Source organism: Argentina silus (assembly GCF_951799395.1).
Source record: "Argentina silus genome assembly, chromosome: 12".
Taxonomy (NCBI): domain Eukaryota; kingdom Metazoa; phylum Chordata; class Actinopteri; order Argentiniformes; family Argentinidae; genus Argentina; species Argentina silus.
In genome coordinates this window covers 4775741-4790649 of record NC_139666.1, presented here as the reverse complement: position 1 = coordinate 4790649, position 14909 = coordinate 4775741, and the positions used below count along the sequence as shown (strand labels likewise).

The following is a 14909-nucleotide window of genomic DNA, read 5'->3' as shown; positions in this document are numbered from 1 at the left end:
GGGAAACCGTGACACCACGATTCCTCATGACGTGATGACTCCCAGAGCAGCGCCACGTTCACGTTGACGACAGCTCGCTGGTTTACGGTTTAGCCAGCTAGCTCGCTAGCTGCTCCTCCTCTTTGGGACCTGGTAGACAAATAAAGAAGGGACATAACTGTAGTATTTTGTCTGCCCCTGGAGACAGACGCTCAGAATAACATTTGATAGTTATACCTGACCGTACTCCATGAACTCTTCTTCTCCAGTTTGGGAGATTAGCTTGCTCGCTAGCTAGTTAGCTAAGTGCTAGCCACGGGAATACGCTGCTTTCGCGCGATTTGCGATATATTTGAAAATCGGAGCGCAGCGTCCAGACCGGAGAGACCGGCTGCTGCCGCACCGTCGCACCGCTGCCCTGAGCCAGCTACATCTGTCCGTTTCAGTCAGGTAGCTTCACTCAGTTTGGTCAAGGTTTTGTTGAAACAAGCTGTGGGTCTGGGATGGAATTCCAAGGTGAGTCTCATGCGCTAAGTAGCTAGCCTACCTGTTTTCAAAAGAGGGATATTCATTGCTGAATTGACTAGCCTGCTGGGCTAAGTCAGCATAGCTGGCTAGCCACATGTACACATGCAGGGGGCATGGGCTCCCAATTGTTGTTAGCCAGCCATGTCAGCCCATTGCGAGACTGTCAGCAAAGCATGGCAATCCACGTTGAGCCAGCTATCAGGATAGGACCGCCAGGGTGGGGCATGTAGGGACAGCCAGGGAGGGGTACCTTTCGGTCTATGGTCCCTTTGTTAACAGCATGAACCTAGCTAACACGGTTCTGTTCTAGACTAAAGACACTGTTTTCCAACAAAGGTAGTTCGTGTGGCCTATATAGCTTGTCTGATTATGCAGACTCCTCATGCATGGCTGTAGTTCACAACTGTCCTCTTATCTTGTCACATGTACACAGAACCAATGACTCTGGGTTCCCCAACGTCCCCCAAGCCTGGCCCAGGGGCCCAGTTCCTCCCTGGGTTCCTGATGGGGGATTTACCAGCTCCTGTCACACCCCAGCCTCGGACGTTTGGGGTCTCAGGTGGCATCATGGAAATGAGGTCACCACTTATGGCAGGTGAGGGACAGTTTTGTTTTGTGGGTCACCTCCAATTCAACAACAACAACAGACAAAAGCAGTAGTTCATCTGTCTTCACCTTTTCCACTCTAAACCGCTGTCAAAGACCTTCACATTGTAATTCTGTCAAATCTGCTAGCTACGCGGCACACAGCCGACTGCTAGGCCAGGCCTGTCATTTTTCACTACCAATCTTCCTCTGTAGATGAAGACCCATCTCTTCAGGCTACATCTTAACGGTCCCTAAAAAGACCTCTTCATCCCCACTACCCCCCTGTACAAGTTTCTTTTCTGTTAATACATTTTTAAAAAAGCATTGTGACTGCCTATGGCCCCTGATCTGAGCATAGGTTACTTTCTCTTATGATGACTGATGGATAGATGATTCACTTACTTAAACAAATGTATTTGTTCAAGTCACTTTGGATAAAAGCGTCTGCTAAATGCCGTAAATGTAAAATGTAAATGTAATTTTTGATAATGTGACACAGTTAGTCCTCTGCTCTCTCGGCAGTACTCCAGATGAACCCCTCTCTCTCTCTCTGTTCCTCTGTCAGGTGGCTCTCCTCCCCAACCCGTTGTCCCCACCCCCAAAGACAAGAGTGGCGCTCCTCCTGTGAGGAGCATCTATGATGACCTTGCCAGCCCTCTTGTTGGCATGTCCCCTCTTGGTGCACACAAGCAAGTAAGCACTTCTGTGAAAGAGTATGACTTTATGACGCTGTACCCAAGGGGGGTACATGTTATGACTGTTGTCTTCTCCTCCTAGCCCTTTTCCGTGATGCATACTCCTCTGTCTGGTTTCATGGCCGTCACACCAGGAACAGGTGATATTACCTTGTTGTTTCAACTCTGTACTGTCAGGGGGTTTGGGGGGGACGCGGTACGATAGCAGGGAATAGTTCTGTTACATTCTTACTTACTTACTTACTAGGCCCCCTTCAGTTAGAAGTTTGTTGCTCACATTGCTCACGCAGTCAAAAACTAATTAAATTGTTGTGTGTTGTCTGATAGCTTCGAATGTCTTTAGCCCTGGCATTGGGCAGCAGGCGAAGTCAACCTTCAGTCCTGCCCAAGTAGACCCTTTCTTCACCCAGGGAGATGCACTGTCCTCAGAAGACCAGCTGGATGATACCTGGATAACAGTATTTGGGTAAAGTCCTTGCAGCCCCATAACTTTCACAACAAATGGATGAATTTGTGTGTTTATTCATCACAATGATAGACCTGGGCTGAACTTTAGAAGGTGTTATACACCACCCCCTCAATAACTCTTGGGGTCCATCAGAAATACACTTGGTTCGCGAAGTGTGTGATTTATTGAAATACACTGAATAAGTGCAAATGAAACCTCAAACACAATTTCTTTATGAAACATTGTATGATGTTGGTTATGGTCAGTCAGTAGACTTAAACATGTTTGACTTTCTGTGCATCTTTCTCTGTGATCATTTCATGCAGCAAGACATGACAGTTGCCGCTCGTCTTGTCTTGTAAGCAGTCGCTGCAGCTCACACACGTTTTTATGATGACGATAGGCTCACCTGCTATCAGGTTAAAAGTACAGTAATAAACTTGGGGGGGGGCCACCGCAAGTTAGCCGCACGGGCGAGTCACCAAGGCGTCGGTGTATTTGTTGTGTGTGAAAATGAACAGCATCCCCAACTCTTCTTTTTTGATTGACAGGTTCCCCCCTGCCTCAGCCTCCTATATCCTGCTGCAGTTTGCCCAGTATGGGAACATCCTGAAACATGTGGTAAGAATGGCCAGAGCCTCTTTAAAGGAAGCCAGTTCACTCCGCCGCCATCTTGGCGACGCCTTTTTGGGCACTTCTTTCCAATAAAGAGACCAAACTGTGTTTTTTATTTCTTTATTTAGACAGGTCACTTATGGGAGGGCAAACACTCAGACCAAAATGACACGGATTAGCAACTGTTCCTTTCAGTTTTTCACATCACTGAAGTGTTTAGAAACATTTAGTGCAGTCATCTAATTGTTAAAAAATTGTTGTAATGGCTTAAAAATACTTTATTTGGCTCTGTCCTAGCCGTCCTAGCCTTCCTAGCCTCCTGCTCTAGTCTTACACACATACGTTGCTAGGGGAAACGGCGCGAGAAAGACGCGATCCTAGCTACACGAACCTAGCAACGACAACTGTCAGTAATGCTAATCTATAACTGCATGGTCATTGGTTGGACATGTATCCCTACATGGGACTGGCTCCATCTTCCCAGTCTCCCGCATAACCAACAGTCAATCAAGGGATTGGCATATGACTAATATACATAAAATATACCTCTGGAATTCCATTCCATTCCATAAAAAGTCAGTTCAATGCACAGTGCTAGCTGTGCCCTGCTACATCCATCCCTCTGTTTTTGTGTCCTTCCAGATGTCAAACACTGGCAACTGGATGCACATCCAGTATCAGTCCAAGCTCCAGGCGAGAAAAGCACTGAGCAAAGACGGGAAGATCTTCGGCGAAGCTATTATGATTGGTGTCAAACCATGCATCGATAAGGTACGCGGCCTTGTTTTACACTTTCTTTAGGGATGATAACAGGATTAATCCTTACTCACTACGGTATTTCAGTTTGTCTGTTATCAATTGAAGGGTGTGTGTGTGTGTGTGTGTGTGTGTGTGTGTGTGTGTGTGTGTTTTCCCTTTCAGAATGTGATGGAGACCTCTGACAAAGGCTCGTCCTCCTCCAACTCAGTCTTCTCTCCTCCAGTCAGAGTGAACGGCACCCCCAGCCACCCTGTGTCTACACCCCGCTCAACCATGAGGCCCTTGAGTGCAGCCTACAAGGCCTCTAGCAGTGACTACCAGGTATTCTTGAGTGCAGCCTACAAGGCCTCTAGCAGTGACTACCAGGTATTCTTGAGTGCAGCCTACAAGGCCTCTAGCAGTGACTACCAGGTATTCTTGGAATGAGTGGTCTTTCGGATACCCCTAAATTGAACGATGAATCCCAGTCCGACACTGCAAGTTAATTTTGGAGGGGTTATATTATTATACGGGAGGAGGATGGTGTTTGGAACTTTGAACTGAATTTCCTCTTGGTTGCCAGAGGTGGCAGATGTCCAACAGACTTACACACAGCTCCTTTAATCTTGCCTGGCGACCCATCCTGCACATTATTACGTTGCATCGTTCACTCCATATAATTCAATCTGGATCTGCCATCTCTGGCAGAAAAAATAACCACTAAAATAAATTCATCAGTGATTAGATTGATCCCAAACCAATCAGAGTATCAAAGCCTTTGACGTAAATCGAAGCGCCACGATGCACATGTGGGTTAAAGAAGCATGTTAAGACAGCAGCAGCAGTGAAACGTTGTGTTTTCCACCCCAAACACCCCTATTGAAAACACTTGCCGGCTCTGCGGAGCAAATCTCCTTATCCAGGGCACATTACAGGCAAGCCAAAAACTATTTCATAAGCCCAAGCCTGCAAATGAAAAGACCTTTCTCAGAATTTCAGGAATAGAATTCCTTTCAGAAACTGATGGGTTGGTCTCACCTATTTGTGGTCTGTATAATGATGGAATAAAGGATGGTTTGCCAGGTTTAATCTAGGACAGGGAAACCGGCCCAATGTCAAATGTGTTAATAGTGACTGTACTTTATGCTTTCATGGACAAGGACCGTTAAGTAACTCACCAACCATTTCCCTGGTTGATTTCAGGTGGTTGCAGACAGACAGACCCCAAGGAAAGATGACAGTCTGGTGTCCAAAGCCATGGAGTACATGTTTGGCTGGTGAGGCGTCTCCTCTGATGGTGAAATGCATGGTGGCACTGAAAGACTGGACAACCAACATTAGCCTTCTGTTTTTTGCCATTGTCTTGATTGTGTGTTTCACTGATTAGCGTTAAAGGTAGACTCAGCCGTTATGGCGTTACCACAAGAAGTGACAATGACTCACTTCAGATACTAACAAGCAAGACATTTCACTCAGCAATTCCATAGACATCAGCGCGTGTCCATGGCAATGCAGTGTGATCGCTGTGTAACAGATGCAAACCAACTGCTTTGTCATATCACTGAGTCTACCTTTAAACCATTGAGAGATCCTGTGGGTACTATGCACTTTATGGGCTGATTGAGTGACTGATTGATTTGATGACTAGGGACCGGATATTATTATAGATGAAGTGTTTTTTTTATATATACATAAAAAATCACGGTGCTAATTTGACAGAAAATATTTTTTCCTTTGTTACAATGTCTTATTTGCCACATTTGTCTTGAGCAGGAAAATTTTAAATGGGCCTGTCTGAATGAGATGATTGATTGATGAATTATACAAAATTTAAAAAAATAGCCCATTTTTCTGAACTAACATCTGACAGTCTGAAATAAAGGTTGTAAATACAGTATCTCATAATAGGTGAAAATGGTGCAAGGTTTGTTTGTGTTCATTGTGTAGTTTAGTTGACAAATATTCCTTGATCAGACTTTTAGAATTGTGATTTATAAGAAATGAGTTTTGTATACTTTTCAGAACATTTTGTATTTTTGAAACAATCACAAATCTTGTCAGTTTACCAAATATGTCTGTCTATCTTTTTATCTATTTAAAAAAAATGCTGTCTTTCTACTCGTACTGTACCTCAGTTGTCACATACTTTTGTTAAATAAATGTTGCATCATTTGATTTCCCAGTTGAATTTGTATTTTTTTTTTTACCATAACCGGTAACATTTGAATGGGGTATACGTATGTCCCCCATAAATGTATTTGTGGTTGAAATGTACTGTTTCTACAAATGTACCGTGTTGTTAAAGCCATTGACTCCGTCGTGCAGTATTTGCTTCTCAGTGTGTCGACTTTTCCCGTGACATCTCTTATTGATGTTCTCGTCAGAGGAGTAAGAATGAGACGTTATTATGAAGTGAGCGTCTGGTGACTTTAGCTCACCTAGTTCCCATGTGTGCATTCTTCAGAAGACTTCAGCTGAAGTTGAAGTGTGAAATAACTTATCACAACGCCCACTACCTTTTTTTTGAGATGGAAAAACTTTATATCCGCCCACCTAGAACCAACTATATTTTTCCAGAGTTTGCTATGCTATATTACCTCATGCATCTGCTTTTGTTTTGGATGTCATGCCTTGAAGCTTAAGTGGAAGGTGAACCAGGTGAGTCCTGAGGCGTGTGTGTTGTTCTCTGTCTTGTTTGTCTGAACTAAGAGTGGAACTGACGCCAGGCTGACGTTGTGTTGAAGGTGACACAGATCTGGTCCCTGGAGGCTCCCCCCCCCCCCCTCCCTCTGAGACTGATTCACACTGCCAGGTTCTGTGAGGTGAAATGTTTTGGGATGCACGCTACCTTGAGGCCTGTTGGTGATCTGATTCATCCTGATCAGTTGTGGGTTTTTTCTTCTCTTGAGCTGATGTTATAAACAACCTTGGGAAAAAAAGTGATTTTTAAAATGTCTTCCTCAAACTTGATTCAAGGTGTATCTGCCAGAATGATAACTCAGAACTATAGACTCCAAATCAAATGCACTGTGGATAACTCAGAGTTAGCCATGCACCCTCCTAAGATACTGATAATGTGTCCTTTGCTGACTTGTATTGTGGATGAATGTATTTTGTTGGCTTATGCGGCCACTAATATGTATGTATGCAAATGACAAGGTCACCTAGTGGGCCATTTTTACTGTACCGTCAGAGCATGCTAGATGACCATGATTCACCAGGGGCATATTGTTTCGTGTCCACCAGATGGCACCATTTTCCTGTTCGGGTGGTTTGAGCAACCCCATTCCTCAGAGCAAGATATACTGTATTTATGAAGTTACACTGTATCAGTTCACACTCAGTAGGTTTGAGAAATGCAATTGCCTTTTTTGAGTGTTGTTTCACAGTATGAACTGAAGTCCATATTTACTTGACTGCACCGTATTTATTTGTGCTGTATTTATTTTCCACTGCCACCTCAAGGATGTATTGGATATGAAGTTGCTGATGTCAAAGCACATTTCATCCAAAGTTTATAAACAAAGCAAGACCCATATTGCCTCCGAGGTTTGTTGCTCACGGTTTGGCATGCATGTTACTGTAGGTGTCTACACAGATGGTGTTTTTTCATACATTAACTGAAATGACAGCTCAAGTCTGAACATGGAGCTCTTTACAGCACAGCTATTTCGGTTAATTAGCATATACTTCTATCTTTAGCCAAATGTGGGTAGTTTTACTGTGTCCAACTGCAAATGAATTCATTTGCATGAATGTCCTTATAAACAAGCTTAGGCAGCGTGACCAGTTTTGATGGACAATACCACAGCAGTCCAATTTACAGCAGAGGCTCTTTTACACAGAGGCCCCCATTCCTTTTGGATAGCAACAAACCAGAACAAAAAGAACACGTAACTTTGCAAATTAACCGTTGTCAACCAATGAGGGAAATTCAGCATTGGACATGCTTTGCATTGCATGTTAAGTAACATGTTAAGTAACCTCCATACAATGTTAAGTGTTTTAAGCAGCTGGAAAAGCTATGATACATTATTTATTATTATTTCTAAAGAGAGAACACCAATGCTAGTATCAGAGTTTAAATTGTATTTGTTTTCTTACAAATAAAGGGCTTGATTTAGATTGCTTAGTGTGCTGTGACTTCGAGACAATTCCATTAGTGCCAGGCATCTAAATCAAGCACACGGAAAGTAATTGAAAGGACACACTATTTCAACCAAAGTCTGGGTACATGTTTTCTACACTAATTGTGCAATGTGTTGTGACGAGAGACATCAGTGATATACGTGATCTATCTCTTTTCCTGGCACATAATTGACAGTAAGTGTGCTTTGGGGGCACTGTGGAGGAATACATGACCACTAATACGAACCAGTCAGGATACAGCCCTCGTTAGCCTGGGCCTAATCTCATAGGAGAGCCATCCCAATGGAATTAAAGCATGTGTGCTCCCCACAATAGCATTTCTACAGGACCCTATTACACTTACTACTTTATGGACTTAATGAAATCTGGATCGCATTAATTCAGACGGGGGGGGGAAAAAAACAAGTGATTTGATTATGTGAGTGCTGGATGTGCGGAACAGAGACCATGTCGACAGACCGGCTGTCCGGGCCATGGAAGGAAATGCCACAGCAGCCACCAGCTCTGTAATGAAGCAAAAGTGAATTAAACTGGGCGAGCGCAGGAGAAGGCAGAGACCGTGGAATGAAACAATCCTTTATTCAGCACACAATGGAATAAGGTCTGGGGGAGAAAATCAATAATAATATCTCCCGATCACAATCATCAGTTTACTTGTGTGTTGAAATGATTCTCATCAATTCCCTAAAGAGTCCGAGGCCTGTGTGAAAGATCAATCAAACAATGGGGCTGCTGTGGTCTTGCTTAATTCATTCAGCCCCTCATATTGTGTGCGCCCCCAACCCCCCCCCCCCCCCCCCATGTGTTTGTGTGTGTGTGTGCGTGTGCGTGTGTGTGCGTGTGTGTGTGTGTGCTGGCATGAGGATCATATCTGAGAGAATCTTCATTTCTAGTGAATCAAGCCAAAAGGAGGTGAAAGGGAGCAGAAGGGGCGGGAGGGAGAGTACACTAGCTAGCTTTCATTTGGTTCTCATTGGAGATGAGATCCGGGAGGGCAGCACCTGCTGTATTGATTATACGTGGAGGGGGCTTTTCACAGATGGCGGCCAGCGATAATAAAGAATCCCTCTTTATTCTCCCCTGCAAGAGGGAGGGAGGGAGGGAGGGAGGGAGGGCCTTCCTGGAAACGATATGAGGGGGGAGAGAGGAGAAGCAGGTGGGGGGAGGGTGGGGGGATAGGGAAAGTAGTGGGAGAGAGAGGGGGTAACACACAGGAGGTGAGGCGATGGGAAAGGGAGGAACAGGAGAGGAGGGAATGGGGGTGGGGGGGGGTGGGTCACATATCAGAGACGAGACAGTGACAGGGAGTGAGGATGAGGCTAAGGAGGGGGAAGAGGTGGGACCGGATGAGAGGGGGGGGGGGGGGGGGGGCGGCGGGGCGTGGGGGGGTGGAGGGTGAATCACAGCTCCAGCGAACCTCAGCTCCTCTGTCAGTCCCACTCAGTGTGTGCCCTGACTGATTAGAAGCAACACAGGTTAAAACACCGAGAGAGACACACACAGGAAGCACAGCAGGGTCTAACCAGGCACACTCTGTGGCACCACTGGTTCATCAGCACACGGGGGGGGAGGCGGGGGGGGGGGGGGGGGGGTGGACAGCCGCTGGCGGTCGCTCGTGAACAGTGAACTGGAGCTTGAGCCAGAAGATTATGTCCAGGTGGGACCGGGGGCCATGATATGATGAGAACAGGATGTGAGTGCGCCGTCACAGGAAATCGGCGGCCATGTCACGTAGAATTACAATCCAGAGGTTGACAGCAGGCAGCTACTGAAGAGGGGTCAGATTGTTTGGCAAAAGAGACACTTTTTGCCAAGGGTGGTTGTTTTGTATACATAACAGGGCGGAACTTTTGTCCTTTTACTGACTCATAGCAAGCCGGGGTGACGGTGAGGAGTTGTCACACAGATGGCCCCGGGGCAATGCCTCTACCTCCACTCCTCCACTCAGACACACTCCACCACCACAGACAGCCGCCCTCTCTCTCACAGCGCCCATTGACCAGCAGTAATCCACGGGGCAATTTCCCCCGCAGCTTTACCCACTGATTGGTTTCCGTGAAGAAACAAGCCAATGTCAAAAATGACCTAGAACACTGTTGGTTGTAACATGTTGTCATGTTGTCTGACATTGTAATTTCTTCAAGAACATATTCAATAAATACTTCACATAAAAAGAACGGGAAAACCGTTGGTTAGTCATGAAGGGTATGTAATGTTGAAATGGTGAAATGTTGTTTGTGAACGAGGGTTATATTGTTTTTTGATGATGGTACTGTACTGCTCTGAAGATGGAGTGAATATCTATAGTCATTGATAGATTACATTTCTACAGTTTTTACTCGATTGGTGGAGCTACAGTGCCCTCCATCAGTATCGGAAAGAGGAAGCATTTTGTCTTCTTTTAGCTCTACACTCCAACAGATTGGATTTGAAATCAAACAATTACTTTGAGGTTAAAGTAGATATTCTCAGCTTTCATTCAATGTTTTTTGGCATGGTAATGAGCCAAACTACCAAACTAATTGTGTCAGAAAAGCCCCCCCCCCCCCCACACACACACACACACAATGTCCTTATTACCAAGCAGAGAAATGTCAGCGTTCTCCCTTACACGTTCTCCATTCATCTCCATATCAGATCATGTGGTCTAAGGGCTGTGAGCCACCAGTGAACTTCAAATTCAAAGCAGAGGAAATAAATTGCCCCTGAGGAGAGAACCAAGAATGGGAGACAAGAAGCAGAGGCTATCTCTTCAGGGGTCTCTGTTCCCTGTCCCAGACTCCAAACAAACACACACACACACACACACACACACACACACACACACACACACACAACATGGACAGCCAGACCCACACAGCTACATTAAGAGAGAGCGAGAGAGAGAGAAAGAGAGAGAGAGATGGAGCATGCTGCAAATTATATACCTGAATTATATATCGCCAGGACAACAAAGAGGATATGTACAGTATTAAAGCAACAATACCATTAATCAGTACAGTATGTGTTGTTTAGGAAATGTGCAATGTAACTGTCTAGTTATGCAAATGTTCTTCTGCGTTAGTGATTATGTTTATGAACTGGTGTTTTAAAGAGAGTACAAGAGAAAAACCTACATTAAGGGGGTGCATGCCGAGGGAAGGAGTTGCAATTACTGTAGTGCTGCTGCTCCTGTTACTGGACATAAAGTATAAAAACACTCTTAGTTAAAAAGTGCAAAATAAATCAGCAGCGACCGAGGAAAGAGATCACGTGATAAAGAATGTTCACTGTTTTGGTCCAAATAAAGCGCTTTCTAAGATCTGGGGGTCGGACAATTACGAACTTATTTCTTTATTTAAAAAAAAAAATGTTTACTAACACCTGCACACAATTGCCACCATTGGAAAACCTAGCATATGTACTTGTTTACACGTTTCTGTGCAAAACTACATGCTGCACCTTTAAGTTTACTGTATAAGACACGTTAGGTTAAAAACTCCAATGTAGCCTCATACAGTTATTCTAGAACGCAAGCACTGAGGAGTTGAGGAGATTGAGTTCCGTTCCTGATTTGTGCCAGAGCAGCATAGATAAAACATTATCTCTTGCTGCTGTTTGATCACCTGAATGACAAGTGGCAGCGACTCGGGGGAACTTGTTATCGGAGACCTCACCAAAAAGTGTGTCCACGCCTGCCAGAAGGCTATCTGCAGCCAATCAGTCAGATGTTCATTCATCCTTGGTCGGGCCTCAGTAACAGCCCACGTCCTCTCCACAGAGAAGGGGCCTATATCCCCAGCTTTAAAAACTGATATATCCCATTGATTAGCCGAGAAGGGGAGAGAGAGAGAGCTAGAGAGCTTGTTTTGTGTGTAGGAGCCTCCTCTGGGCAGTGCTCCAAGTTCACAGGTCCATCGACCAAAAGGTATAACTTCATATCATCGCTGCTTATAGCAGCAGGGCTCTCAGCAAGACGCTTAAATAAAATGTTTCCTTTATATTGTGTTTGATGGTTATTTGGTTTACTGAGTGTCTGTCTACCTACTGACTTTTTTTTTTTAAAGACATTGTGGTTATTGGAGAGCTAGTGGTCTGTTATTATTTTCTGTAAATACTGGCTACGTGGGGAGGAAACTAAAGACGAGGGAGGAAATTAAGGAAGAGCTTTCGAATACACAGAAAATGGTCTGCAGGCTGAAGTTGTTATTATGTTAATTAACACGCTTGCAAGATCTGGTACAGCTCCACGCTGCCGCAGTCACCTCTTTGTTTGAGGGAAATATCCTCTCATCAATCTCACTTATACAATACACTTGTTAATGACAATGGAAACACTAGTAAAAAAAGCTCTAAGCCTGGTAATCTAAGGAGCGTATGTGTGAATAATAACCACCTGCAAGCGAAGCTGGTGCCCTGGTTTGATTGAACAACAACCGTTGCACCCTTTCTAGTTGACCCATCCCATCTATCTTGTGTACCTTTTCCAGTCGCTTAGCGCCAAATGGCCTTCAGCCAGGGTTGGAGCCTCTCGTTATAAATCTAACAGCATTGTTTGCTGTGATGCTCAGCCTCAAGCAGTCTGTCATCACAAGGATACATGTGCTGCTGCTTAGAGCCCAGATACAGTCAGAGCAGCCCCCTATCGCTCTGTGTACCGCTTCATATCGTTCTGAGGAGCAGATGAAATAGGGAAATATCCGACCTGAAACTTGATGCACTAGTTGTTCTCTCTGCATGCGTATTGTTCTCTTTTTGAAGCGTTGGTCTCCCTACCTTTGGCGGTGAGTGTTAGAGGTCACGGGTAATTGCTGCTTTGTTCGCGTATAGGCCATCAAGATAACCGAGGTCACGCGGCCTCCTCCGGCACAAGAGGACCCTTGGGGCCCCGCCCCTCCTTTGGAAAGCGCCAGAAGAAAGTGTCAGGTGGAAGGTCAATCAATGTGGATCTGCCATCTCGTCCTCCACTTTCATATTTCTAATGGATCTACATTTCCTTTGACCTCTGGAATCACGTTGGAATTCATGCACTCAAAGGATTGTTTGCTTTTTTTCTCTCTCTCTTTAACCCATCTCTGTTTCCATGCAACAGCTATGCACAACATATCGATATATACAAACTTTGACCTTTGCGTAGGTAGTGCAAAGTTTGAAGAGTGCGCTCCAAGCCTTTATGGTTATAAGAGCGGTTTGCCGATGAATGATTGCCTGCCCGCGGGAATTATGGGTAAAAGAGGGACTCACCTCTGGAAATCTGACAATGAGGACTAAACTCTTATCGGAGATGGATTCTGCACCAATACAGGATAATAGAAGTCAGCAGAAAATAGAGCTGGCATAAAGGACGGGAAAAAATAGAAAAACTGTCACGCTTCTATCCCAACAGGGTCCCCACAGCAAGAGCCTATCACTGCAATCCCCCCTATGGGAGACCAGCACAGAATGGCACAGCACAGCCGGATTAGAGAACATTTATTCCCCTCTCAAGGTCTAAGACAGCGAGACACGTTAGCACACGGTTCCCGTCTGATCCATTTCTGCCCGCTCTTGGGATAATATTCGATGGTTTAGTTGTCCAGTGTCAAAAGACTCCTGTTATTCTAGATTTACGCTGCTTTACATTATGGTAATCATCAGCAGCCATGCAAGCACTCTACTCCAGCAGTAATATGCATAGCTTTGCTATGTTCATGTTCCCTGACAGTCGCCGCTTAGATTCCTATTTTGTTCTGAACATGAGATGTCATTAAGACTGATAGCAGTGGTTAGTGAAACTGGAGAAACAGCACCAATAAAAAACTATAGCAAAGTGCTGTATGGAAATACTACAAATTCCATTTGGTTCAAAGCACCGACTTATGAAAAGTACCTCCTCATCTGTCTTTGAGAAGTTGGCTTTTTTTATTGACTGTTTTTACAGTTTGAAGCACCAAAAAACATTCTTGCCGGTCTCAAATATGATTTGATTCCAAGTGCCACTGAGGGATTCCTGCAATCAAATAAATTGCTATTCCGAATACCTAAGGCTTTCACATATATATAAAACTGATAACAACCGTGTATGACCCCTGTTAGAGGAGAGCAGTTCGTATTAGATGCCCAACCTGAAAAACACTTATCACCCCGGCCCAGGAATACTCTGGTTGTACTCAGGAATGCGCTCCACATGCAAGATTAGCTTCAACTGATCCCATCTGCCAGGTAGAACTATTTGAAAGTCAGAACAATCACATTACGAACTGGCTTGGGAGGCAGGTGGGACTTGTGAGTGTGTGTATGTGATATTTCAGCAGAGATACAGGAGAGGGACCGCATATCCAACTGTTGGAGCAGCAGCATTGGAATAGAGATAAAGATGAGTTAACATTCCAGCAGTACCAGCCCACTGCACTCTGTCCAGAATGTTCCCAAGGCATCAATATAAACATTTTTAAATGACTCGTTGCTACTAGAGACTGTCATTCTGCCTTGTAGTTATCTTGATTATTATCTGCATAATATGTCGTGGGATCCATCCATTCGTTAGTTAGGATCAGTTAATCAGTTCAGTGACGCTCAACATGAAGTTGCCTCTAAAATACTAGAAAAACGTTGTACTGACATCATAGTCTGGTCATTGCTTTGTTACGCGCTATGAGAGTCTGTATGTCAAACTGCAGAATGTAAACAGAAATGGACAGACCTAGGCTGTGTTCCAAAATGCATTCTTGCACTCCATCTAGAGGGTATACCGTACTTAGCACACGTGCTAGATTGAGTGCAAGAATGCATTTTGGAACACAGCCCCAGCATCACTTTAGGAAACAGGCTGGAAGTTAATTAAAGGTAATTGAGTTCATCAAGGTCGGTAGTTAATTAAAGGTAATGGATTGCGAGCAATCGATCGTAATGTTACTACCTGTCCCCAAAAATGTTTACATTCCACAGTTTATGATGTGTGGACTTCCAATACGTATTGCAGAGTCATGGAGTTGAGACATTTTTGTTACAAGTTTTTGCTAATATACCTCCACCCCCCCCCTCCTGCTCAGTGACATTGCACTCCACTGACATTGCCCTCTGCCCTCTACACTGACTACCTTTACTGCTGCTACAAAATATCTGTACGGGTATATTTTATTTTTACATTACCATCTATATTTGTCCCACAACATTGCAAATTACGTTTACATCGGCCGTAATTTTTCCCA

General features: G+C 44.5%; 1 protein-coding gene across 1 annotated transcript; it reads left to right on the top strand.

Annotated features, from left to right (window-relative positions):
• Positions 1-91: 91 nt before the first annotated feature.
• nup35 (nucleoporin 35) lies at positions 92-5786 on the top strand. Its single transcript, XM_083682551.1, has 9 exons — positions 92-495; positions 941-1102; positions 1661-1788; positions 1873-1930; positions 2118-2256; positions 2790-2859; positions 3496-3624; positions 3775-3933; positions 4795-5786. Exons 1-9 carry the CDS (start codon positions 483-485, stop codon positions 4870-4872), a joined length of 936 nt encoding a protein of 311 aa, XP_083538677.1. The 5' UTR covers positions 92-482; the 3' UTR covers positions 4873-5786.
• Positions 5787-14909: the final 9123 nt, after the last annotated feature.

Coding starts and splice junctions, on each gene's coding strand:
- nup35 (XM_083682551.1), top strand. Junction 2,860..3,495: donor GGAACATCCTGAAACATGTG/GTAAGAATGGCC, acceptor GTGTCCTTCCAG/ATGTCAAACACTGGCAACTG. Junction 3,934..4,794: donor CCTCTAGCAGTGACTACCAG/GTATTCTTGAGT, acceptor GGTTGATTTCAG/GTGGTTGCAGACAGACAGAC.